At 43.8% G+C, this 22,604-nt stretch overlaps 4 protein-coding genes across 6 annotated transcripts; 2 read left to right on the forward strand and 2 right to left on the reverse strand.

The window, feature by feature from the left end:
* The first annotated feature begins 2,338 nt into the window (after window positions 1–2,338).
* LOC109521513 (myc proto-oncogene protein-like) lies at window positions 2,339–7,516 on the forward strand. 2 transcript variants are annotated; one of them, XR_002169375.1, is made up of 4 exons: window positions 2,339–2,915; window positions 4,249–4,734; window positions 5,285–5,923; window positions 6,325–7,516. XR_002169375.1 is itself a non-coding variant. In XM_019879350.1 (3 exons), exons 2-3 carry the CDS (start codon window positions 4,254–4,256, stop codon window positions 5,767–5,769), a joined length of 966 nt encoding a protein of 321 aa, XP_019734909.1. In that variant the 5' UTR covers window positions 2,345–2,915; window positions 4,248–4,253; the 3' UTR covers window positions 5,770–7,516. The 2 variants fall into 2 exon arrangements, 1 of the variants encoding a protein (XP_019734909.1); XM_019879350.1 differs by having other exon boundaries at window positions 2,345–2,915; window positions 4,248–4,734; window positions 5,285–7,516.
* Window positions 7,517–8,150: 634 nt separating this feature from the next.
* On the reverse strand, window positions 8,151–18,239 carry ergic3 (ERGIC and golgi 3). Of its 2 annotated transcripts, XM_019879344.1 has the most exons (14): window positions 18,011–18,239; window positions 16,657–16,727; window positions 16,131–16,218; window positions 15,830–15,949; window positions 15,231–15,327; window positions 14,974–15,139; window positions 14,351–14,408; window positions 12,930–12,944; window positions 12,401–12,432; window positions 12,012–12,108; window positions 10,006–10,070; window positions 9,788–9,924; window positions 9,641–9,696; window positions 8,151–9,555 (listed from the first exon to the last, which is right to left on the reverse strand). In XM_019879344.1, exons 1-14 carry the CDS (start codon window positions 18,096–18,098, stop codon window positions 9,476–9,478), a joined length of 1,170 nt encoding a protein of 389 aa, XP_019734903.1. In that variant the 5' UTR covers window positions 18,099–18,239; the 3' UTR covers window positions 8,151–9,475. The 2 variants fall into 2 exon arrangements, with proteins under 2 accessions (XP_019734903.1, XP_019734904.1); XM_019879345.1 differs by lacking the exon at window positions 12,930–12,944 and having other exon boundaries at window positions 18,011–18,235.
* romo1 (reactive oxygen species modulator 1) lies at window positions 10,777–11,970 on the forward strand. The gene is made up of 3 exons (XM_019879351.1): window positions 10,777–10,920; window positions 11,174–11,310; window positions 11,756–11,970. The coding sequence occupies exons 2-3, from the start codon at window positions 11,174–11,176 to the stop codon at window positions 11,862–11,864; spliced, it is 246 nt and encodes an 81-aa protein (XP_019734910.1). The 5' UTR covers window positions 10,777–10,920; the 3' UTR covers window positions 11,865–11,970.
* A 968-nt stretch (window positions 18,240–19,207) lies between the features above and the next one.
* On the reverse strand, window positions 19,208–21,928 carry hesx1 (HESX homeobox 1). Its single transcript, XM_019879352.1, has 4 exons — window positions 20,399–21,928; window positions 19,787–19,917; window positions 19,602–19,703; window positions 19,208–19,499 (listed from the first exon to the last, which is right to left on the reverse strand). Exons 1-4 carry the CDS (start codon window positions 20,523–20,525, stop codon window positions 19,353–19,355), a joined length of 507 nt encoding a protein of 168 aa, XP_019734911.1. The 5' UTR covers window positions 20,526–21,928; the 3' UTR covers window positions 19,208–19,352.
* Between the last annotated feature and the right edge of the window lie 676 nt (window positions 21,929–22,604).

A 22,604-nucleotide genomic window follows, 5' to 3' on the forward strand; every position in this document is an offset into this window, starting at 1 on the left:
AAATAATGATTCTCACTGTAATGTCAACCGCATGGAGTTCTTTCTCGTGCCTCCCGAGGTAAGACAGACAGACGCTCACGATCCTGTCAAGAATTCCTCATCAAGCTCCACCCAAACCACTGGAACCCGTCACAGAAGCTAACCCTGCATGGTGGTCTCTGCGGCCCCACGGTGGGAATATTCAAGTGCTGGGGGTAACAATAGTTAGAGGCCTGTCGAATTCCGCGCAACCTTGGGAAATAGCCAAACCAAATGCAGCTTCTCATTGCGGTCCACTTTGGAATTTGATGAATCAATTGTGTGTAAGACTTTGAGTGTGACATTAGACGACTGGTTTGTACACAAACATAGCAACAGCTGACCATGAAGAGACCCAAAATGGAGCCCTGTGACCAACTGCGGGATTCCTAAACCTGTTCTCTTATCTTAAATAGCTTTCTGGGCAGGAGAAGTCCAAGGAAAAAGGTTAGATCTGACATTTAAATGAAGAGACAAATACAAGTTCAAAAACAGCAGGGGCTCTAAAATGGAGCTCTGTGGAACTCCTTCGCCACACATAGGAAGGGGCAATAAGAAACCATATTGAATGTGTTCATATTTTCTATTTAAAATTTCAAGTCTGTGTTGCAAAACAAAGGTGAATGTTTTCAATAAGTGTTTAGAATTTTAAACAAGGTTAAGACTGCAAATTAGACTTTCAGGGTAGGATTTGAAAACAAAACTTTTGTAAACAAATTAGGTTTTGAGCCATCTAAAGAGTGACAAAGTAGTTTCAAGCAGAGATGAGGTTTTCTGAATCACAGTTTTACACAAGGTTCAGGGTTTTAACAAGGTGTAGGGTTTCGAGACAAGGTTAGGGGTTTTAAACAAATGTTTCAAATTGCAATTTCCAACCAGGGTTAAAATATATAGTAAAAGGAGTGCATTTCAGTCGTACGTTATATAGGCGTTATGAGTTCAAATTGGTATTAAATAGGTTTTGGAAACCAGGGTTAGTCTTGGATTGGGATTAAGCCTTAATGGGGAAATCAACCCCCAAATTTTCTTTACAATAGTATGTTCTATGCGCCTTTGCAAGTCTAAACACGGCATTCTGATTCATATTGCGTTTGCGGACTATGAGTTAAGCAGCAAAATCCACCTGTTTTTAGCCATCTCAGGGGGCGGTCATTTTGCCATTTTCTGTTGCGTGAAAATGATATCACAGTTGCTCAGGGCTCAGGTAAGGACCAATCATGGCTTAGCTGTTTTTTTAAAGATGAGCCATAATTGGTTGGACCAATTGCAGCTCATCTGCTTTTTTATTATTATTTTTTTTTAAAGATGGTCTATGATTGGTTGTTACCTGAGCCCTGAGCAACTGTCGTATCATTTTCAATCGATAGCATGTTGCAAAATGGCCGCCCCCTGACATGGACAAAAAAAAAAAGTTGATTTTATTGCTTTACTCATATTCAAGAGCAACTCAGTTTTCAACTGAAAGTCATATTCTTGTTTTTTGGGTAGACGTGGACACGGACTCCTTCTCAAGATGCGCTCATATTGACTTCCCGGGAATGTAGGAAGTCTGTCATTACGCTTTGGCAACAAGGAAACTCGTAATTTCAGGGGGAAGAATGGGAAGACCGCGACCAGTCCGTTCTCGCTGTGTGTGTGTGTGTGTGTGTGTGTGTGTGTGTGTGTGTGTGTGTGTGTGTGTGTGTGTGTGTGTGTGTGTGTGTGTGTGTTTAGGGGGGTTATGGGCATGTGAGATTTGTGTAGTGCGTCTTCACTGCTGTCACTGACTACTACACTCTTATTTGTAATGCGGTCTTACGACTGACTCAGTAGCACCCCCTGGACAGTTAGAAAAATTCAGCCCTCTGGAAGAGTTTAACAGACGGACACAAAACTCAGCAAATGCCTCCATCATGACAAGATGCACCAAAAAGTCTCAAGAACCCAGACGGTATGTGAAATTGAACAGCAAGTTGTGCATTTCAGTTCAAAGCAACTTTTGCTCTATCGGCCAATCAACCATTTCCAAATATTTCTGTTCATAGAGTAAGAAACGGCAATGGCCTGCTTGACAGCATTCACCAGCATGGTGGAACACTGAGGTCCAACAGGCCCTCTAAAATGCTTTTGGTATTAAAACGTTAGCTCTTTTGAATTAAACAAAATCATAATATTATGAGAAAGAAGAAGTGACGTTCCGTTTGCGTTTGAAGTAATATTTTCAATATACTTTTTTCGATGTTTATAACAAACGAATCCGTGCCAAAACCGTCAAAGAATTCGACGAGTTGATCCATTTATCGGAGCCAAACACAGAGTAGCTCAATACAAGTGAATGGAAACGAAGGCCGGGGACTCCCGGTTAATGATGGCGGCTAGGTCTTCAAGTCCTCAACCGGACAAGGCTCCCTCTAGTGTTGTTTTTCTTTATGACAGCCGGCTTCTCGTCTCAATGCACGTGCGTCAGTATTCTCATTTTACCGCCATTCATTTCCTGGAATTCCAACCCATCGTACGTATCCCTGCGCCGTATTGGAGAAGCTAGACCCGACATGTGTGATAAATTACACTCAAAAACCTTCGTTGTCGGTTTTCTCGCCAGAACTAAATAGAAAGGGCGATTTATGACGTATCTGAATCAATACGTCGCGTGGACATTTAACGCTTGGTGGCCTGTTCGATTATTTTGGCGCGGTTTTTGGTCGCGCAGGGATACCGGCGAGTCGCGTTGATGAATTAGGACTGCGCCTCCCTCAGCCACGCCCACTCAGAGAAGTAGTAGCCGGCTTGTAAGGACTTTCTAACCACGCCGCCTCATTCCCGGTCTCTGCAAGTTGTCGTGTGCCTTTCCTTCCCTTGGACTTTTACACGGACATTTTGTTGAACCTCCACGCTCTCCGTCCGTTTGAAAGAGCCGGGTAAGAACTCCTTTTTGTTTTATTGACAAGACCGGAATATTTTCTTTTTCAAAACCTCATTACAAAACGCTCATATTATAAATGATATGCTAAAGTGCTGAAAAACCATGTCAATGCCAGATGATTGTGGGCCATCTCTGTATGGATCGTGTGTTAGAGGATAGATCGGCGCGGAAGTGTTTAAATTTTAAAAACGTGAATTTATTTTGTCTAACTCTCGGATCTGTGTGCAACCACCATTGATTGGTAAACGCCTACAGTTCTAACAAGCTACTAAATTGCTCAACAACACGTCACCCTTCGCTAAATATATGATATCGACGCTTGTGACATGCGTTAGGCGTGTGTGTATGTTCGTTTAAAAAGACAATTTAGTTTTCTTTCAACGCTGACCTGTGTGAAACACGCACAATTTGTCACCCTTATGGCATTTCAGCCATTCAGCTGAGGCGTGCGTAACCATCCAAAGGTACCCTCTCGCATTTTAAAAATGCTGCTCGTTTGCACCAAAAACACGCAACGCTGTGCTAATTGTAAGCAAACAATGTTGGCGTAATATGTTCGAGAGTAGATCGGCGTCGTTGCATTGTGTTAAAAACGCAGTTTTAAATCCAAAATAAATCGCATAGATTTGCTCCATAAGGGTGTTCAACTCCCTGTGCAAAACCCTCATTAGGAAATACCCACATTTTAAGCAATCTGCTTCCTTGGACACGAACCCGATCATTCCCCGCTAATTGTTTGCCACTACCGTGTTCGTAATGGGTTTAAGACTAGATCGGCGTCGGTGTCTTTTTTTTAAAGACCTTAAGATGAAAAAAAATGCCACACGTCATGTTTCCACACTGCACAAGGGCGTTCTTTAACTGCGGGACATCTATGCCGACAGCACACAGTGTGGCTTTGTTGTGCATCGCAAGCATGCTACACATCCGAGCGCCATGTGATTGTGACATGCCCTCCACGCCCTGCAGACAAGCCGAGTGGCTTGCTTGTCAATGGGTGCAAACGTTCTGTCGAGCTTGCGTGGTGTTTGCTCACTAAAGTGTGAAATTACTTACCGCCAGACATGAAATGGGGGGGGGATTCAATTAGTGGCCACAATATAGGTAACATGCACATAAAATGCTAATTTGTGGCCATGAGATGCTACTCGACTCACTTCGATACTACGATAAAAAAAAAAAGTTTCAAGCTGTTTTTGTAAGTGTGATTATACATATTTTGTCTGCACTTTATATCGATGGTGACGACTATTAAAAATTGTCCCATGTGATGTCTGGGACTTGGAATGACGTAGCAGCTGAGACAAGTTGTTGTCATTCTCTGCAGGAGACCATGTATATTTTGGAAAGAGGCATGGAGTGCTTGCCACAAGTCTTGTCCTACTTGGATGATGAGTTCTGCCAAAGTTTGAAGGATCTCCATTCGCTGCCCGCGCCACCCGTGAAGGCAGACTTCTCTAAGGGTGATCAGCTGAGCTTCGTCTCAGACATGCTCCTGGAGGACCACGACATGCAGCTCAACTGGAACTGCGCCCTCTTCCGCTCGGATGATGATGATGATGATGATGGCGGCGGCGGGGGGCATCCGGATTCCCCCATCATGGAGAGCGGCGAGGATGGCCTGTGGCGATGCCTGCCGTCTGACAAAAGCCTGGAGGAAATGCTGTCGGACATGGACACAAGCATCTTTGAGGGGCTGGTCGGCTCCCCGCTGGACTGCCACAACCTGATGGAGAGCCAGGAGACGGGCGAGGCCACGTCTGACTACTGTTCCAATGGAGGAGATGTGTCCGCGTACACATCCAGCGACTCCGGTGAGACTAAATGTTTCTTTGCTCTTTCGAGTCCGCACACACTCGCATGCGCTCACGAGCATAATTGTTTTTTAAAATCAGTGGGCGGGGTCTGGGCTGGTGACTGACTGCGTGCGCGTGCGTTTTAGCGCTCTGTTCTTAAGCTCCTAATGACTCATTTCCCAGCGCAGACCCCTGGGGCAATGCTGACTATTCACTACACAGGATGTGGTGACCTTGTTTGTTCAGTGGTTTCTTGTTCGACTGATTGCTGTTTATTTTGTTTCAAAAATTCAACAAAAAAAAAAACCCTCAATACTTGATTAAGTAAAATGTAATTTTAAAATTCAGAACATTTTGAAATAAATGTACTTCGTGACTTCAGGGAAAAAAACTGAAGAAAATATTCTTGACATTCAGAAAATACATATTAGCTCTTAAAATGTATATAATTCACAATTTTTGGTGCAATTTTTACAACTTTATACATTAGGAGAGACAAGTTTTTTATGAGCAAACACTTATTTCATGTGTATGTGTGATCAGAGTCTTACTTGTTGCTGTCCTGCAGAGGAAGAGATCGACGTGGTGACGGTGGGACGCTGCCCCTCCAGACAGCAGCAGGAAGAGGAGGAGCGGCAGCGTCGTGCTCTCCAGCGCCGCCTCCACTTTGACATCCAGCTGCAGCACAACTACGCCGCACCCCCTCCGGCTTCCCCGCCGCCACCTTCGTCCAACAGGCACTCCCGCCGCCATTACGAGCACCACTCGGCGGAAACGGAGGACGAGGAGGAGCGGCGTCGGACTCACAACGTGATGGAACGGCAGCGGCGCAACGAGCTCAAGAACTGTTTTGTGCGCCTTCGCGACAACGTACCCGAGTTGTCCCGCAACGACAAGGCCTCCAAGGTGGTGATCTTGAAGAAGGCCAGAGACTGCATCCACGGTCTGGAGAACAACAACTACCGGCTGCAGGCCAAGCGGGACAAACTGCGAGCCAAGCAGGAGGAGCTCAAAGCGCGACTGCGGCACCTGCGCTCGCCGGTTCGCTCCTGAAAAGGGACCTGGACAGTTTTTACTATGCCGTATGACACGAGGACTGTTTACATGGACAAGAGACATGTTTGAATTCTTGTCGTTCAGGTCTTGAAATGTTGGCGAAACATTTTCCGTAATAGCTACCCAACATCCAAGCTCGCAACATTCGGACGTGTGAACAGATTGCCGTGTTAGGTTAAAAAAATTGTTGGCAATACTACTGCAGGTCAGAATTGTTTGTTTTGTTTTTTTTTTTGTTCTCCTCCCCAGAGAAAGGTCTCAACGTTGGGGAGAGGTTTTCGTACCCCCCGTAAAGAGTACTAGATCTCGTCCCAGATACAGAAGGGTTATTCGTCCCAAGAGAGAGAAGGTTTCTTGTCTTGAGAGAATAGCACATAACCCCCAATGAGGTGGGTACTTCTCCTGAGGGAAGGGTCTCATTGCGAGAACGTTTCCAGTTCTAACAGAGGTTTCTTGTCCAGAGGAAAGGTTTCTCATCTCAAGAAAGACAAAGGTTCCACATCCCGAGATAAGTGGGTACTCGTCAAGGGGGAAGGTTCTCCTCTTGAGAAGGTTTCTTTTCCTCCCGTCCAAAGGTTACTCCGATGCCAAAATTGGTTTCCTGTTCCTCATCCAGAGGAAAAGTTCTCATTGCGAGAAGATTTCTAGTCCAGGAAGAGAGTTTCTCATCCAAAGAGAGAGAAGTGTTCACCGTCCCAGAAGAGGGAAAAGTCTCATCTCCATTGATAGAAAGAGAGGTTCCTTGTTCCAAGAGAGCCGAGTACTAGTCCCGAGGAGAAGGTTCTTGTTGATTTCTAGTCCTGAGCAGGGTTTCTGTCTCCCCATGGGAAAAAGAGGTTGCTTGACCCCGCCCCCTCCGAGAAAGAAGGGTTCTCATTGCAAGACTATTTCTTGGCCAGAGAGAGCGTTTCTCATCTCCAGAGAAAGTGTGTGAGAGGTGTGTGTTTTTTTTTTAACAGAGCCGAATACTAGTCCAGAGGTGAGGTTCTTGTCGAGATTTCGAGCCCAAGGAGAGCATTGTGCCTGTCTCCCTTCGGGAGAAGTGTTTCTGGTCACCAGATCAGGTTCCAGACCCAGACAGAATAGTCTAGTCCAGGGAGGTTTCTCAGCAAGAGCGTTCCCCCCTCCCTCCCTCAGAGTAGGGTTCGAGGCAATTCAGTCAAAAGACAGCAATAGAAAAGCTGAGACACGCTTTGGGAAATAATGGTGAAGGAAGGCTACAATAGGAAAAAAAAAATGGCCAAATAACTTGCAATCGATATTCAAGATCCAAAGAGTCTTACGGATTATAACTAGTAGCATCTATTCAGGATGGCTTGTGGCCATAGCAACCAATGATTTTTTTTTATCTTTTTAAACCGTTTCAAGGCGTTCTTTATCATTGGCGTTTCGGTTCAAGTGTGCTTCAAGCTCAAAGGTGGCCATAATGAATTTGATTCACACAGGGAGGCTCCCCGTGGTGCCCAAGTTGCTGTTTTTCCTGTTCAAAAGGATTGTTTGTTCCCAAAGCAAATGTGAGGGGGGCAATTATCGGAGGACCACAGACGGCTGTACTTTTTTATTTAAAGAAGACATATCGTGCGGTCTTCCGCACAGTTGAAAGCAGGTCCGTAGCGTGTTAGCATACGAGTAGCATGCAGACAGCACAATTTACACCCAATTTTGTTCTTGTGTCCAGCCGTCATCCTTGTGTCTTAATTTTCTTCATGTGCTCGTCTTCTTGAAATAAATGTTTTATAAGATACTTAGTGAAGACTTTTTTTCTTTTCTTTGTCATTCCTACAATTGAGTCAGTGTTCGTCATACTCCGAATAAATGACCGGCCGATTTATCACGCGCAAGGGCGGTTTAGATATAAAGCCAAGAAAACACGCTCACACAACTGATAAATACTGTAATCACACTTACAGTACGAAAGAATCCCTGGAGGAATCTGCAGACGTCACAGCGACTGGAAGTTACTCACCCAGCGTGCGTTGCCTGGAAAAAAGTAAGGGTCAAGGACAACATCGCCATCTTGTGGCCGACAAATGTCACTGCAAAACAATCAATCCGATGTGTTTTAACTCGAGAATTATCAATTTATTAAGCGCATTAAAGGCACAAAGTGAACTCGTTGTGCTTTACAATGATTTAAAAAATGTCAGTCAGCAATATTATCCAATTATTTCTTCAAAATAAATATCTATGTGACGCATGGGTAGGAATTAGTGTTCGAGAGCCACTTTTGATGTAAAAGTCTATATGCGGTTTGTAATTTGCTGGCGATCAGGTCCGCTGGGATGCACTGGAGCTTATGCGCAAGCCTAAACAGGATACGAGATTGTTAGTCGTCATTCAAAAGGTTCAATAGCATTCATGCGAATGTGCACAGTGGGGGCTGGTGTCTTTCACATTTATTGTGTCATTTAAAAAACAGTTTTGAGGACAATCAAAATATAAATACATTTTACCCTCGCACACTCACACACATACAGTACATACGCCGTACCCCGGATTTGAATGTTAACGCGCCTCCCACTGCCTGCACTGTTCACACTTAAGAGTTCTTGGAGGCCTTCACTGACTGAATGGACCACCAAACTCCAGGCAAACCCCGCAGGACTGTCTCAGATTCACTAAAATGAAGACAAATGTTGGGCAATGTTGACAACTCCAAATAATCAGCAAGAACCCTTTAAAAAAAATGAAGCAGCCCTTTGCCCAGATTATTAAACAATCAACATAATTCATTGACTCGCCTTGTTCTTTTTGTATGATTCAGACTCAACCTTATTTTTTTTTCCCTTTCACACTTGTGATACTTTTGTGGCCAAAGGAAATCTATTCATGTGCAATTCCTACTTGGTGATCTCAAGACCCACACAGGTCCTGTTGAGATGACGTAGTAAATATTGACAAAACCGAGTTATTAAAGTAACAGGGAAAAGAACTTGCAATGAATTGCAAAAACAATGCAGGACAAAAAGACATATGACGCACACAGAATGTAAACAAAAAAAAACGGGGTCAAAGGACACAACCAAGGGTGCTAACCAAAGCAACGACGCAAAGTACTAAAAGAGGGGGTGCAGATGGACAAAAACAAGGGACCAAGTGAAAGAAGTTGAGTGAAGAAAAAGAAAAAAAGAAGCCGACATACAGAATGCAAACAAGGCACCGAGGCAAAGGGTGCCTACAAAAAAATGTAGGCACTTGCAAAAGACAAAAACAACACAAGGAACCCAACCAAAAGGATACAATCAAGGGATCGCTATAGCGGACACAACAAGGCAAATAAGTGAAGGACCAAAACAGACACAACCAAGGAGGAGAAAAACAAGGGAGTTTGGCAAAGGACCAAAACAAGGGACCTAAGACACAAGGGTGTAAAGAAGGAGCGGAGCCATTGGCCATATTGTTGTTTCCAGGACAACCCACAGGTGGTATGGAGCGGCCCGGCTGTGCTCATTTGACTGACAGTATGACCGTCCCGGCGGGATTGGGCCAGCAGGGGGAGTCATTGCGCTCGTAGGAAACCGACAAAAAAGGGAGACGGGGACCCGGCTGATGTTCAACGTCCTTCTCTGCCTTTCCATCTGAACATCCGTCCATCTGGCTGGCAGGACGACGCAAAGATGCTCGGTCCTCTGCCTGCCTCTTGTCCTGCCGTCCGTCCGTCGTGCTCAGGGGGCCACACGGAGACCAGCGGGAGGCGCAGTGGTTAGGAGGCTTTGCCCAGTTCTATCTTCTTCTGAATAACGCGAGCCGAGTGGTAGATGAAAGAGTCGATGAGGCCGGCAACTGCGATAAGACGACACGAGGGAATAAAAAGAGACGGCTTGAGAATTCATCCCAAAACGCACAAGCGCTGGAGTTTGAGACAGACCTGTGAAGACGCCCCCGATGATGGCGCACACTCCGGTCAGGAAGTGAGTGAAGGATCTGAAGGACAACAACATTTCATGTAGAAAGCAGTACTTGCATTCCGAGAATCTGAAAAAGGAAACATTTGCAGTTCGGGTGTGCGTCCTACCTGTGTTTCTCAGTGAATTTCACCATCATGGGTGAGAGCTCGTATAAAACAAAGACCCCGGGCAGGCCCTGGTCACCTATCAAGCCGTTGGCCACTTTTTCATGCCTGGTGACTGAGAACTGGTTGGTTTTTACAACCTGCCGACAAGTCCAAAAAAAGAGCTCGTCTGCCTTGCGGCTCAAGGTGTTGGGACAGTATTCGAGTATTGTCGCACTCACCTCTCCATCAGTTTTCATGTAAATGGTTGGGACAATTTTGACAAAATACTGGTACATCATTGAGGCTGAGGGAAAGGAAAAACAAGAAGACCACAAGAGAAACAAATTTACTTTCACCTAAAATTGATTTTGTATTACAGTAGTTCTCTAACTTTGTACACCAAGTACAAAAAAAAAAAAAAAACACTCAAAAAATATTCAACACTCCAGGGACTATCAGGACCAAAATTAAAATTCATTCATGTGAAAAATACTATTTAATCTTCTTGTAAACCAATGTGATATTAGGCAGTTTAAACAGTAATAGGGCAAAATAAATGACTGAACCTAAACAATGAAGTTTAACTGTATGATGCACAAAAGTAAAAAATTGCGTCAAAACAAAAGTTCAAACATTTAAAGAGCAACTCCAAATGTATTCAAAAGTAGTAAACGCACGAAAAAGTGTCCAACTGAATTGTGCTCACTAAAGGTAGCCCTGCTAACCACACTTTAGATTCACCGCAGTAACGTGTTTGGATTAAACAAACACATGTGCTAGTGACGGAAGCGAATTGGTTAGTGGAGGACACAAACTGGGGCCTGAGATAAAGGACACAAAGGATCAAGACGGAAGCCACTAATTCGAGGAGACACAAAAAATATCCTGAGACAAAGGGACACCAGCGAAAGACGTGATTAATTGGAGGTTGCACTACCGAAAGGCGCCACACAGTGACGCTGTATTATGCGTCCCTTCGACGCTTGTGCTTGTCGTCATGTTGGCTCACTTCCTGTCTTATTTTAGTCTTCTTCCTACATCCGGCTATGGAGGTCTGACAGAAAGACATTTAAACGCTGCTGCGCTCAAGTACGCCTGAAATCGAAAATCCAGGAGAGTCTAAAGAAGCTAACTTTAGAAAGAGCTGAATCAAGGTAACGAACATGTTTAGCTCTTAAAAAAATCGTGTCCCGTTTTCCTCACAAAGTCCCAACACAAGTGTCGTTATCCTGCTAATGCTATGCGTTAGCACGCAAATGCTATTACATTGGCACGCAAGCAGGGAGACAGGCGGGTCCAATTCAAGTATCGACGAGCAAGAAACTACCGTACAATCAACTGGCTGTCAAATGTTATTTTTTTTAAAGCGTTTCATAATGTGATTTGTGTGTCGTCTTGCCGATCCAGATGCCCGTGGCTGTTGCACCCTACGGCCAGGGCCAGGCCCAGCCCAGCTGTTTCGACCGGGTCAAGATGGGATTTATGATGGGTTTCGCCGTGGGCATGGCCGCCGGGGCCATGTTCGGTACTTTCTCCTGTCTCAGGTACCCCCCCCCCCAAAAAAAAACAACCAAAAAAAAAAAAGCCTCAGAAGGACTGCCCCAAACATAATCGTAATTTACATTTCTATTCTCGTTGCCATAATTATTTTATGGCTTATTTTTGTACAGTACAGCACTTTGTTTCAGCTGTGGTTATGTAGAGTGCTCTGTAAATGAAGTTGTTTTAAGAATACTTAAGTACATAAGGACGTGTGCTTATTTAAGTACTTAAAATGTTTATGCATTTACAGTTTTCCCGTTCCTGCTGTTTTATTAGAGCACACTTCCTTCCTGCATTCCTCTCCTACGATCCTTCCCCTTTTCTATATTTGCCAAACTGCACTCGTCTTTTGTGTGTGTCCCCCCCGCTATGTATTGTCCGATCGTGACTGTTAAGCCTCCTGGAAATGACTAAATAAAAGACTATTGGCTTTTCACTCGTCTACAGAATTGGCATGAGAGGCCGGGAGCTGATGGGAGGAGTGGGCAAGACCATGATGCAGAGCGGTGGAACGTTTGGCACCTTCATGGCTATTGGGATGGGCATCCGCTGCTGAGGACGACGACAATCTTACGACATCTAAGGGACATTTGCAATGGCAGCCGCATCTTTCTGTCCGCTGGGCCATGTCATCGCTTCCATTAAAAACAAACTAAACATTGCAGAGTGCTATTTAGAGTTTTTCCCTTTTCACTGAACTGACCTTGTGGTGCCGTCACATGCGTGCCGTCCAGGGGGTTCACGATGCCGGGGTAATCCTCCCCAAATGACAGGTGTTTGATCAAATGGGTCATGTTGATCTAAATCACAGGGTATCCGTTTTTAGCAATGAGAAAACCAATTCAAATATGTCACAAAGGACAGAGTGTTATGCAGCAGGTTCAGTTTTCATTTTTTTTGTACAACTATCCTCTGTTATTCGCAAAAAAAAAAAAAGTTTATTAATTGTAGGCCAAGCTATAAATATCGCTTTGGTGCCGTCTTGGGGCCCAAGAGCTTCATTGAGACCAGTGGCTCTTAAACTATATGTACAACAGGTATCAAAAGTCTTTGGGATTTATTTTTTGGGGTCACACACAATCAGTTACTTACGTTGTCCAAGCCAAAACTCTGCAAGTCGTGAACTGCAAAAGACCAAAACAAATCACATTTGAAAATGGCAGACTTGAGAAACTTTTTGTACAGTTCTACCTGCGTGACAAATTTCAAGCCGATGGGACTTTGACTCTAGATAATGTTGCAGTGAGGTGCTTATTAGAGGAATAGCACAGCACATGCGGTGGGCATGCGAGCTTTACTTTTCTTGCAGTGGTACAGCCAGAGGGGAAAAAATGGCGGAAGCAGAATAGGCCGCTACAATAATACGTGTTGTATACAGGCACATAAGACATTTGTACTGCTGTTGCTATCAGACTGAAGACTTTTGTGTATGCTGTGAGTCACAGTTTTAGTTATACATTCTGTACTAAGAGCACCAAAGAGTCAAAGTGGTTTAAATGAGCGGCAAACTTCCAAGAAGGAAGAAAATAGACAGCATTAGTAGTACTTTAAAATAAACGACCATCTTGTGACTGAATGACAATTTTTTTCTTTTAAGTCTGTAAAGGGAAGATGGACTTACTTTCCACAGAGTGCACTGCAGAAAGAAGAGAGAAGAAACACCATATGATGATTTTTGGGCAGACAACACAACGTTAAGTCATGCGCGTGCCGGGGCTGCACCGCACTTAATGCACGCATGGGCGTCTGATTGTGATGAAAAGAACCAAGACATTTCCATAATGTTGACCCAAATCGATTTTGTAATGTGACCGTGCAGCCTCAGACACAAAAGATTTGAAAGGGAACATGGAAGGCAGATGTTAACTCTGTGCTTCTCGTCTCTCCGCTGCAGAGCACCGAGATGTCGCAAACAAAATGCGTCAGCGTGTTCAGTGCATTAAAATAAGAACACAAAGGCACCATTTTGTCAACTCAAAGAGCTTCGAGAATGCTCAGTTTTACAATTAAGTGGCATATGCTTGCTTTCTCAAAGCCTTGAGCTTTTTCTTACTTTTGTGCACAAATGAAATGAGATGACGGGGAAGACTTTCAAATGTGAGCCAAGAGGTTTTTGTTGACTGCGGGAGGAAAGTGTTTGCACTTCATTCATCATGAATTCACCTATATGTCATTTTCTTTTTGTGGAGCCTGTCCCTCGGACATTTTTGTGCTCTTTTGGTGGCGCCAAACCCCCCGGCTAATAGGAAAGTAGTGGAAAATGAAGGATTGCTGAAGCAAAATGTCTCACTGTCGGGAAGGAGCTAAATTTACTCTGTGTGGTGAGAAGTTACTCAGTGTCCGATTTCTAGTTCATTTCTTTTTTTAAGGGTTTGTGCTGATTTACGTATGAATGAACAGGTTATGGAGTGGCCTCGTGTTTACCACATCTGCCCCACATTTCTGAGATTCCTTTTCAATGTGGATCTGGCTGTTGTCCGAATGCCTCCACTCACATTCCCAGAACACGCATGTCAGCTTGAGTGATGGCTCGAAAGTGTCCACAGGTGCGGAGGTGAGCGTGCATGTTTTTTTTGTTTTTTTTTTTTGTCTATATGCGCCCTGTGATTGGCTGGGGAGCGCTCCAGGGTGTACCCCGCCTCGAGCGCAATTATGTTAGCTAGGTTCGACTCCATTTTGAGCGCTAAAGGAAATGGATAAGATAGATGAAAGTTGCAGAATGGTGTGTGGTAGAGCTTGGAGAGGAGATGCATAAAAGTTAAAAGTTTCTGAACGGATGTGAGCTTTTTTTTTTTGGGGGGGGGGGGGTTGTTACATTTTAACTTCTCTGACACAGAAATCCTGTCAAATTGCCCAAAAAAAATGCATCTTTGTTCATCTATCTATTCCAGCGACGCCTATTGGCAGGCCAAGAATTAAAATCTGCTCCCCTTGATGTCACAAGGTACAATACTAAGCTGCTCCCATTCAATGTTCAGAAACCCTTGAGGTGTCATTGGGGAGGGGTGGGGAGGGATCAGAGAAGGCGAACCGCTGTCTTACCGTGCACGTGCGACTGCTGAAAACTTTTTCCGGGAGCAAAGTGGAAGTTTCCCGCTACCTGAAAGTCAAAGTTTAGCAGCGCGTGAATCGAAATGAGCATCGTCAAAGGTCCCGCCACAAACAAAACAGTGCGAGGATTCTTCTCATGTAGGGGGAATATCATTTTGCTTTACGTAGGTAGGTACCTACTGTCCTAAGTTTTGGAGGTTGGTGCAAAAGAAAGCAAGTGAGTGGATCTATGGGTAGTAAGCAGGCAGATCGGTGCTTGGATAAATAAGGATTGTAAAGAGGTAAGTAACAAGGTTGATAAGTACTGGAGGTGAGCAAGAGCATGGGAGAATACGGAGAAAAGTAGGCACGCAAGAACGTAGGCAGAGAGGTAAATGCGTTTGGTAGGTAGGTATATCTGTAAGTAAGCAGGCAGATAGCTGCATAAATAAGCAAATAGGTACGGAACTGAATGGGTGGCGAGGTAAACACGTGACGAAGACTCTTGCTGGTACCTAATGAAACCCGAGCACTCTTTATTTTTGTATTGAATCTCATTCGAGTGTGCACGTGTACCTGAAGGTGTGTGTGTGTGTACGCCGCAGCAGAAATTGCGACGATAACCATGCCGTTACCTTGTTGACCTCCAGAATGCCGTACACTTGGCAGCCTTCGTTTTTCTGCTCCTGCATCTTCTGCGTGAAGCCTTCTCGCTTGCACTGCTCGATGGTGTCGGCGCTCTTGAAGGCCCAACCTCGACGCCGATATGCCTCGCGCACATCGTCGCAGGTATTGCAGCATCTGTCCACCATTATTATGGTTTTTTTTTCCCCCCCATATAGGTGAGCGTGGAAGGTGGCGAAATGCCGGCGTTACGTTAAATCTTCCTTACTTGAGTTCGTCTGTCTCCGCACCGTAGCAGCTCTCGCACCGATTTGGGTCTAGCGTGGTGGGATCAAAGGCTTGTCCGTCATCAGCTTTCCCGAGTTCTGCAAAGAAATCATCACCGTGTCACCAACTTCACCGTTACTACAAAAAAAAAAAAAAAAAAAAAAAAAAAAAAAAAGTAAAATAAAACAAAGCTATTGTGTTGTATTTGGCAAGATATTTGCACATTCTGAGTATTTTATAGCTTTTATATCTTCAATTCTTTCGGAAATTGATACCAGATCAGTTGAAAAATCACGTGATCGACGCCGATTTCCGATCATGTGATTGGGCCATCCCTAGGTTTGCTCTAACCCTTCCAGTAACGTCTACTTCCAAAACTCACATGCAGATTTTCTTTATCTTCAACAAAAATGGCGAATGTTACTGCAGCTTATTAATGAGTTGTGACAGTCTTGTTCATGCATATACATATGCTTGCAAACCACAAATTTCCACTAGATAGATAAAAAAAAAAAAAAAAAGGCACGATAGTGGCGGCGCTACTGTATGTTTTTGTACTATTTCCGATGTTGGTTCAGCACATGGCGGAGAGCATCTTACCGTGTTTCTCTGCTTCTTGCGTGACAGCTTGGAGGTCTTTGTCCAGTCGCTGCTTGAAGAGGTTGTGCTCCACATCCAACTGCTGCTCGCCGGCCACGTCCATGGCGTCGATGCTGAGATCTGACAGGAAGTGGGGAACTTTGTGTCATCGCTGAGCACGGTGGATACATAAATACGCTCACCAAAAGTCGCGGTTATTGGATGTGTGGGTGAAGTATCGGGATCAATCTAAAATGCATAAGTCAAATCACGTTGGCTCGTAGAGGCTAAAGTGGAATTTAGATCCCGGCGAGTTACTCACAGGCACAGGGCATGTGAGGGAAGACCACGTCGATGTTGATCTTCAGCTTGTCTCCTCGGGACGTGTCCACGTATAGTTCGGGATGCACCTGCGGGGAAACAGAAACGCGCAGGCGTCCGTAATGGTGCGGCCCCTTGACCGATTAATACGTCATCCGTTTCCACCTTTCCTCATTCGGGTTTGCGTTAGCCGGAGTCGGGTGACACTGTGAAACAAACTGATTCTTTCGATTTCCATTATTTCCCGTGGAAAAAAACTTTCAAGCTTTCAACTTTTCAGGTTTCGCTGTACGTGCAATCAATCAATAAATAATTGAAACTAATTGGAGGTGTCAACATGTAATTACCTGCCTTGTATTTCTGGCATGTACTTGTCGCTGAATATGATCGAGTCAAACCGGTCTTTCAAAAAGGAATCCTGAGCGTGTTCAATTGCAACTTGTTCTCCCACGACTCTGAGCACGACAATCTAACCACGACAGCGTTCATATTTCTGAATGATGATACATGAAAATGCGAATACACACCTCTTTAGTGAGATAGTACTGCAGCTCAGAAATGAAGAGGATTAACATGATGATGCCGCTGATGATTGTCACTGTGGAGAGAGAAACAGAATCTAATTCAAGAAAGTCTACTTTTAAATCTGCATTCAATGTCAAGAAAGCGCACGTCACGTTATAGTTACAGGGGATGTGTTTATTTTTTTTTTTACATTGAAATGCACAATTGCTGGTCAACTTATTGACAGAGAACAGCAAGAAAGTGGGAAAACACTGGCTTCAAAAAGGCACTCACTCCTTTTCACACTGCCATTTAGTACAAACCCCATTCCAGTGAAGTTGGGAGTCCAAAGATTTGCAAATTTTGTTTCACTCTATATTTAATTAAATCCACTAGAAATGGGGACTCGTCACACCGCAGAACACTTTTCCACTTTGCATCAGTCTATCTTAGATGAGCTTGAGGCTCAGAGAAGCGCGTGCTGTGTATTGGTGTTAATGTATGGCTTTTGCTCTGCATAGTCGAGTTTTAAGTTGCACGTACAGAGGTAGCGCCAAACTGTATTTACTGACGTTGGTTTTCTGAAATGTTCCTGAGCCCATGTGATGATATCCTTTGCACATGAATGTTGGTTTTTTGATGCAGTGCTGCCTGACAGATGAAAGGTCACGGGCTTTCAATGTTTGATGAGCGTTAGTCAACTGTCTTGTCTTTTTTTTTTTTTTTTTTGCCACCTGTCCCAGCTTTTTTGAAACGTGTTGCCATCTAAATTTCTTTGAATATGATTTGCAAATCACTGTATTCTGTTTTTATTTTTGTTTAAGACAACATCCCAACTTAATTGGAATTGGCCCCTGTCACATTGTCGACTGAACAGATTCAGAGCGACATGAGAAAAAGAAGGCTTTGATACTGTTTGACGGTAGCGCCTTTTATACAGAGCAGAAAAGAATGCCATGAGAAAAAGACGTCTTAAATCGGCAGTTGACATTTTAGTATCTTTCATGTAGAACAGACTGACAAGTAGGGGAAAAGCCACAAAACCCGACATTTCATCGGAGCTTCGGCACCATTCACACCGAACATAAGAAAGAGCTGTGGAAAACACAGACTGATATATCAGCAGCCCCTTTCATACGGCTGCGTCGGTAACTTTCGCACAATGTGAACACACGCCTGTAACGTGGTCCTTCAATTTTGACCCCTGCTGTGTGTGCGTTTCGACACGCAGGTTGACGTTGAAAACAATAACTTAAAACCAGTTTTAATTTGCTCTACATTCAGGGGTTAAACGTAACTGGCTAGCCTTGTTATTAGCCGAGCCAGCTAGCGGCGCCGACTGACTGCTTCTCTGTCCGACAAGCCGAAGCCTCTCACCGGTCGCGCCGCCCCACGTCTTCACCCGGAAATCCTCCAGAGTTTTGGGGTAAGCGTCAAACTGTTTGAGCTTGTTGAGCGTGTCCATTTTCCGCAGCGGTCGCCACACGCCACCGACACCGACACAATCGCTGGAATCCGAACACACACATCAAGTCTTGGGGCTTTGACTTCCGGGATTGAAGGCGGGGTCTGTGTGCGTGGACCAATCAGCGAAGGACGCGTTAACCGTAAACACACCTCCGAAGTTTGGCTGCAGTGCAGTGTCTGCCGGGATTTAAATGACTGGATTTAAATATGCTAGTATGAATTTAAAATATTTATCAATTTTAAAATACGTATGAAATTTGAAAACATGAAAAAATAATCCAACATTTGTGAAAAGATAAAAAATAAATCAAGGAGAAACACGTAAAATTAATTAAAAGATCAAATCATGTAGAAATTATTGAGTACAACTTTTCATAAACATACGTTTTGGAAAAAGAGCACTTCACAGCTCAATTCATATCAAATTAAAGTATATATATATTGTTAAGCCAATTCTACCCAGCCCCCCATTAAATTCAACCTCAACAAATTAATTTCAGCGAGTGGTGAAATGGACAACACTGTGGTTGACTGGTTAGCTCAGTGCAGAGGTCGTGTTCTCTCGTGCCCGTGTGGGTTTTCTCCAGGTGCTCCGGTTTCCTCCCAAATTCCAAAAACATTCACGCCAGGTTGACAACACACTGTCAATTCTTCCTAGATGTGATTTTGTTCGCGAATTGTTGTTTGTCTATGTGTGCCCTGTGACTGTCTGGCAACCAGTTCAGGGTGCACTCCACTTTGTGACCGAAGACAGCTGGGATAGGCTGGGGCATGCCCACGACCCCACTGAGGAGAAGCAGGTCAGATAATGGATGGATAGATGTGGTGAAATTTGAATGAATCCATTTAACTAGGTAAATTCAGCTATTTTTAACGATTATTTTCTCTGAATACACAAAAATGATGAATCCATTTATGCCAAAGTATCATGATGCCAATTGTTTTGCTTTCACACTTTCGACTTTTAAAAATATGCATTGGATTGTATTGATCTTTATACATGACTGCTTTCTTTAAATTCAGTTTGCTATAGCTCTGAAAGCAGAATCACAATATTCACACATGTACACACACTGATCTAGTGCAGAGAAATAGACCCCAAAATGATCAGATGTAAACATTTTAATCATGCTGATCACACAACAGTTAGAAAAGGCTAAACTTATGTATTACTGTATTACTAATTGGGAGCTATATGGTGGTTTGTATGTGGATGGATGGATGGATGGGTGGATGGATGGATGGAAAAATGTTATTCCTCAATCTCGGCGTGCAGGTCATCTCCCCCGAGCTGACCAGCGACTTTCATCCCAAGATGAGCCACGGTGGACTGAAACATTCTCAGTCGGCTTTCCCTGAGGGCTCGTCTTAGTTTGGCCCGTCGGTTCTGAAACCAAATCTCCAATATAAAAGAACAAAAATAAGGGGTATTTTTAAAGATTGTGTGTGTGTGTGTGTGTGTGTGTGTGTGTGTGTGTGTGTGTGTGTGTGTGGTCCAAACCTGTATGCGGTCCTCATCCAGTTCCAAGCTCCCGGCCAAATGTTCCCTCAGTTGGATGCCTGGATAACAGTTGACCTGAAACAACGCTTCCAGAACATTCACCTACCACCCCACCCCCCAAAAGAAACATGATTAAGACAATCCATGATCAATACTCTTAGGTTACTTCTGGATGCATTGATTACTTGGCTGTTGGTGAAGGCAGTTCGAGGTCGGCGTCCGACGTACCAGCTGAACGTCGGATTCTGAAAGCTGAAGCGGGAAGGATGGTGATCATGTTGTTGATGGCAAGCATTGTTCTCATCTGACTCCACCTCTGCAAAAAAACAACCCCCCCCCCCCCCCCCCCATGGCCACCCCAACAGCCATAAGGACCCAAGCACGCACATAGACAAAAGGTAAAAGAGGAGTAACTGACGACGAAAAAGAAGAATTACATTCGGCCAAGTCATTTTATTTTTTTTCGTAGTTTATAGATTGACTGAGCATTTGTTTTACATGGCCCAGCACCTCTGATCCTGAAAGCTGCGGCCGGATTAGAATCACATGGCGAAACGTAAAGGTTGAAATCTGATTGGACAAAAATGTAACATCCACACATGTACTGGAAGCAAGAGAAATGCTACTCGATGAACAGTATACGGGAATAAATTCATAAAATTGAACGACTTCTCGCCATTGTTGCTGTCAGAGTAGTATATTTGAATGCCGTGTTGCTAAAGTAATAACGCACTTTGCAGGGTTCTGTGTGAAGTATTCCAGGTTTGCTGGAGATCAGTGAAAGACGCTTCACCCACCTGCTGTCTGGTCCCAAGGTCGGTGGAGTTTCATGCATCTTCCAGCTTGTTTGCCTTCCAAACCCAAAATACGCTCAATGGAAAAGACCGACAGGTTTTCTGTGACAGGAACCACAGCTGAGGCCATGACAATACAGTTGATTCTTAGTAAGACTAGTCAGGCTATTACCCACCCCAATGCTATTCTGACTTCATTGTAAATTAAAAAAAAAAAAGTACACAATGTTCTCCAAATAACAAACTCCCGGCGTCGTGAGGATGAGGAATGTGTGAGGAAGCCCTGATGACATGCCTCACGTTTAAATGGAAAGGGAAGGATTCAATGACATTGGCTACCAATGAGAATGAAGACGTGTTGGTTTCCATGTGAATGAGATTTCCTGAGGTTCTGGCTAATCTGGTGAGTGTGTGCGTGTGTGATTGAAAAGACAACATTTTCCTATTCTTAGTGGGCTTAGTTCAACAAATTCATGTTGTGACTCCACGGGGGGCCCGCTGATCCGCTTTTGTTCCCTTTTTACGCAATATGAAAAGTACAGTAGTTGTGTTGGTGAGGTCGCTTTCTCGCTATTTTGTGTAGCAGAACAAACAGTATTTCGCAATTTTTTTGAGCTACTGCACATAATTGATTTTCATTTTGAAAAATCTCACAGAACATCACCGACAAGTTTTGCAAAAAGTCTAAATACTGAAGAAATAAATTTGGCTCAATTTATTCACAAATTCTTATTCTGTATTGTTCGAATGGCAACGGGTGGCTACACAGGTTCAAGGGATCTTCTGTCTTCGAGTGGAAGCGCATTCGATTGTCATGCCTGTCAAGAAACATCACTAGCATAGATAGACAAGCAGTAATTACATACTTTTCACACCACTTACAGTGAGTAAAATTTTCCATAACACACATGAGCTGTCAGAGTATTGTCAGTGTATTTGCATTGTCACAAAATGACCAATAGATGTAAACAAGATACTCATTGTTGACATGTACAATAAGTTCTACATTTCGATTCAAAGTGACAGGCTAGCAAAGCTAATGTAGCAGTCTACCTAATTTAATGATTGTCTCTTCTTGTCAGACAGCACAAACATGCACCACAGATCCAAGTCAAAGTCCTTCATCCACAAAAAGTCGCTCAATAAATACCAACTTCCAAGAGTCCCATTTAGCCAATGGGAAGTAAACAAAAACTGGGGGGAGAATTTACAAAATAAAGCAGTAGGAGCGTTAAATACGGCTTATCATAAGCAACACTCCTGTGCAATTAAAAGCAGCTAATCAATTCAGTGTTAATGATGGCCAACACGAACGATCCAGTGGAACGCGCTAATGCTATTAGGCTAATCTCCACCATGTTGTCATGCTGATGAAGCCCTGCAGCATGTGAATGCAGTGTGAAGCAGTGGGGAGGAAAAAAAATCTTTTCAGGGGAAGATTAGTTCCTAATGAAGGCCCGGAGTGGATTCAAATCACCAAGCAGACTTGTTTATTTAATCCCCATCGCCAGTAACAGGAATGAAAGCCGGGATGAATGAGCAGAGGAGTAGGGAAGTCCCATTGGGTGACTTTTGATGAATTTTGGAACAAAAATACTGTTAATTGCAACACTGGAACGTATATTAAGCATTTTGAGTTTCCAAGAAAGGTTTCAAAACAGGTTAAGAGTTCAGATGAGGGGTTTCTAACCAGAGTTTGGGTCTAAAACTGGAATTAAGGTTTATAGCCATGGTCAAGATTTCAAAATATGGTTTGTAACCAGAATCCATGTTTGAAGTTAGGGTTTATAGTCGGGGTTCACCTTACAAGTTCAGTTTCAATTTTGAGGTTCAGGTTAGTGTTTGAAAATTTGGCTTCCAGCCAGGAAGATAAGGTTTTAAGGATTTCGAGGTATGTGTCAGATCAGGATTTTAAGTCAAGGTTTCTAGACTAGGTTCAGGTTTCAAGTTAGGGCCTAGGGCTTGGGTTCAGGTGTTAAGTCAGGGTTTCCAGCCTGGGTTCAGGTTTCAAGTTTGGGTTGATAGCCTGGGTTCAAGTTCCAAGGTCAACGTTGACGTAAAGTCCAGGCAAGGTTTTGTCAGTGCATTGACCCTAAATGTAGAAGTGAAACCATTCATGCATTTTTATTTCCTTCCTGAATTACATACGGTTGTGAAAAAAGTGTACTGTATACGAGACCTCCTTTTGACCCAACCTGTATTTTAGCAC

This window comes from Hippocampus comes, unplaced genomic scaffold (assembly GCF_001891065.2).
Source record: "Hippocampus comes isolate QL1 unplaced genomic scaffold, H_comes_QL1_v1.1 scaffold44, whole genome shotgun sequence".
In the NCBI taxonomy this organism is placed as follows: Eukaryota; Metazoa; Chordata; class Actinopteri; order Syngnathiformes; family Syngnathidae; genus Hippocampus; species Hippocampus comes.

What these genes read in the sequence shown, in the direction of transcription:
- LOC109521513 (XM_019879350.1), top strand. Translation starts at nt 4,254, where the DNA reads ATGTATATTTTGGAAAGAGGCATGGAGTGCTTGCCACAAGTCTTGTCC. An exon ending in GTACACATCCAGCGACTCCG is followed by an intron (nt 4,735 to 5,284) that starts GTGAGACTAAAT and finishes GCTGTCCTGCAG; the next exon opens with AGGAAGAGATCGACGTGGTG.
- romo1 (XM_019879351.1), top strand. Translation starts at nt 11,174, where the DNA reads ATGCCCGTGGCTGTTGCACCCTACGGCCAGGGCCAGGCCCAGCCCAGC. An exon ending in GGTACTTTCTCCTGTCTCAG is followed by an intron (nt 11,311 to 11,755) that starts GTACCCCCCCCC and finishes ACTCGTCTACAG; the next exon opens with AATTGGCATGAGAGGCCGGG.
- ergic3 (XM_019879344.1), bottom strand. Translation starts at nt 18,098, where the DNA reads ATGGACACGCTCAACAAGCTCAAACAGTTTGACGCTTACCCCAAAACT. An exon ending in CCCTCACATGCCCTGTGCCT is followed by an intron (nt 15,950 to 16,130) that starts GTGAGTAACTCG and finishes ACTTCCTGTCAG; the next exon opens with ATCTCAGCATCGACGCCATG. An exon ending in AAATTCACTGAGAAACACAG is followed by an intron (nt 9,697 to 9,787) that starts GTAGGACGCACA and finishes GTTGTCCTTCAG; the next exon opens with ATCCTTCACTCACTTCCTGA.
- hesx1 (XM_019879352.1), bottom strand. Translation starts at nt 20,525, where the DNA reads ATGGCCTCAGCTGTGGTTCCTGTCACAGAAAACCTGTCGGTCTTTTCC. An exon ending in ACCTTGGGACCAGACAGCAG is followed by an intron (nt 19,918 to 20,398) that starts GTGGGTGAAGCG and finishes GTTTTTTTGCAG; the next exon opens with AGGTGGAGTCAGATGAGAAC. An exon ending in CTGCCTTCACCAACAGCCAA is followed by an intron (nt 19,704 to 19,786) that starts GTAATCAATGCA and finishes GTGGGGTGGTAG; the next exon opens with GTGAATGTTCTGGAAGCGTT.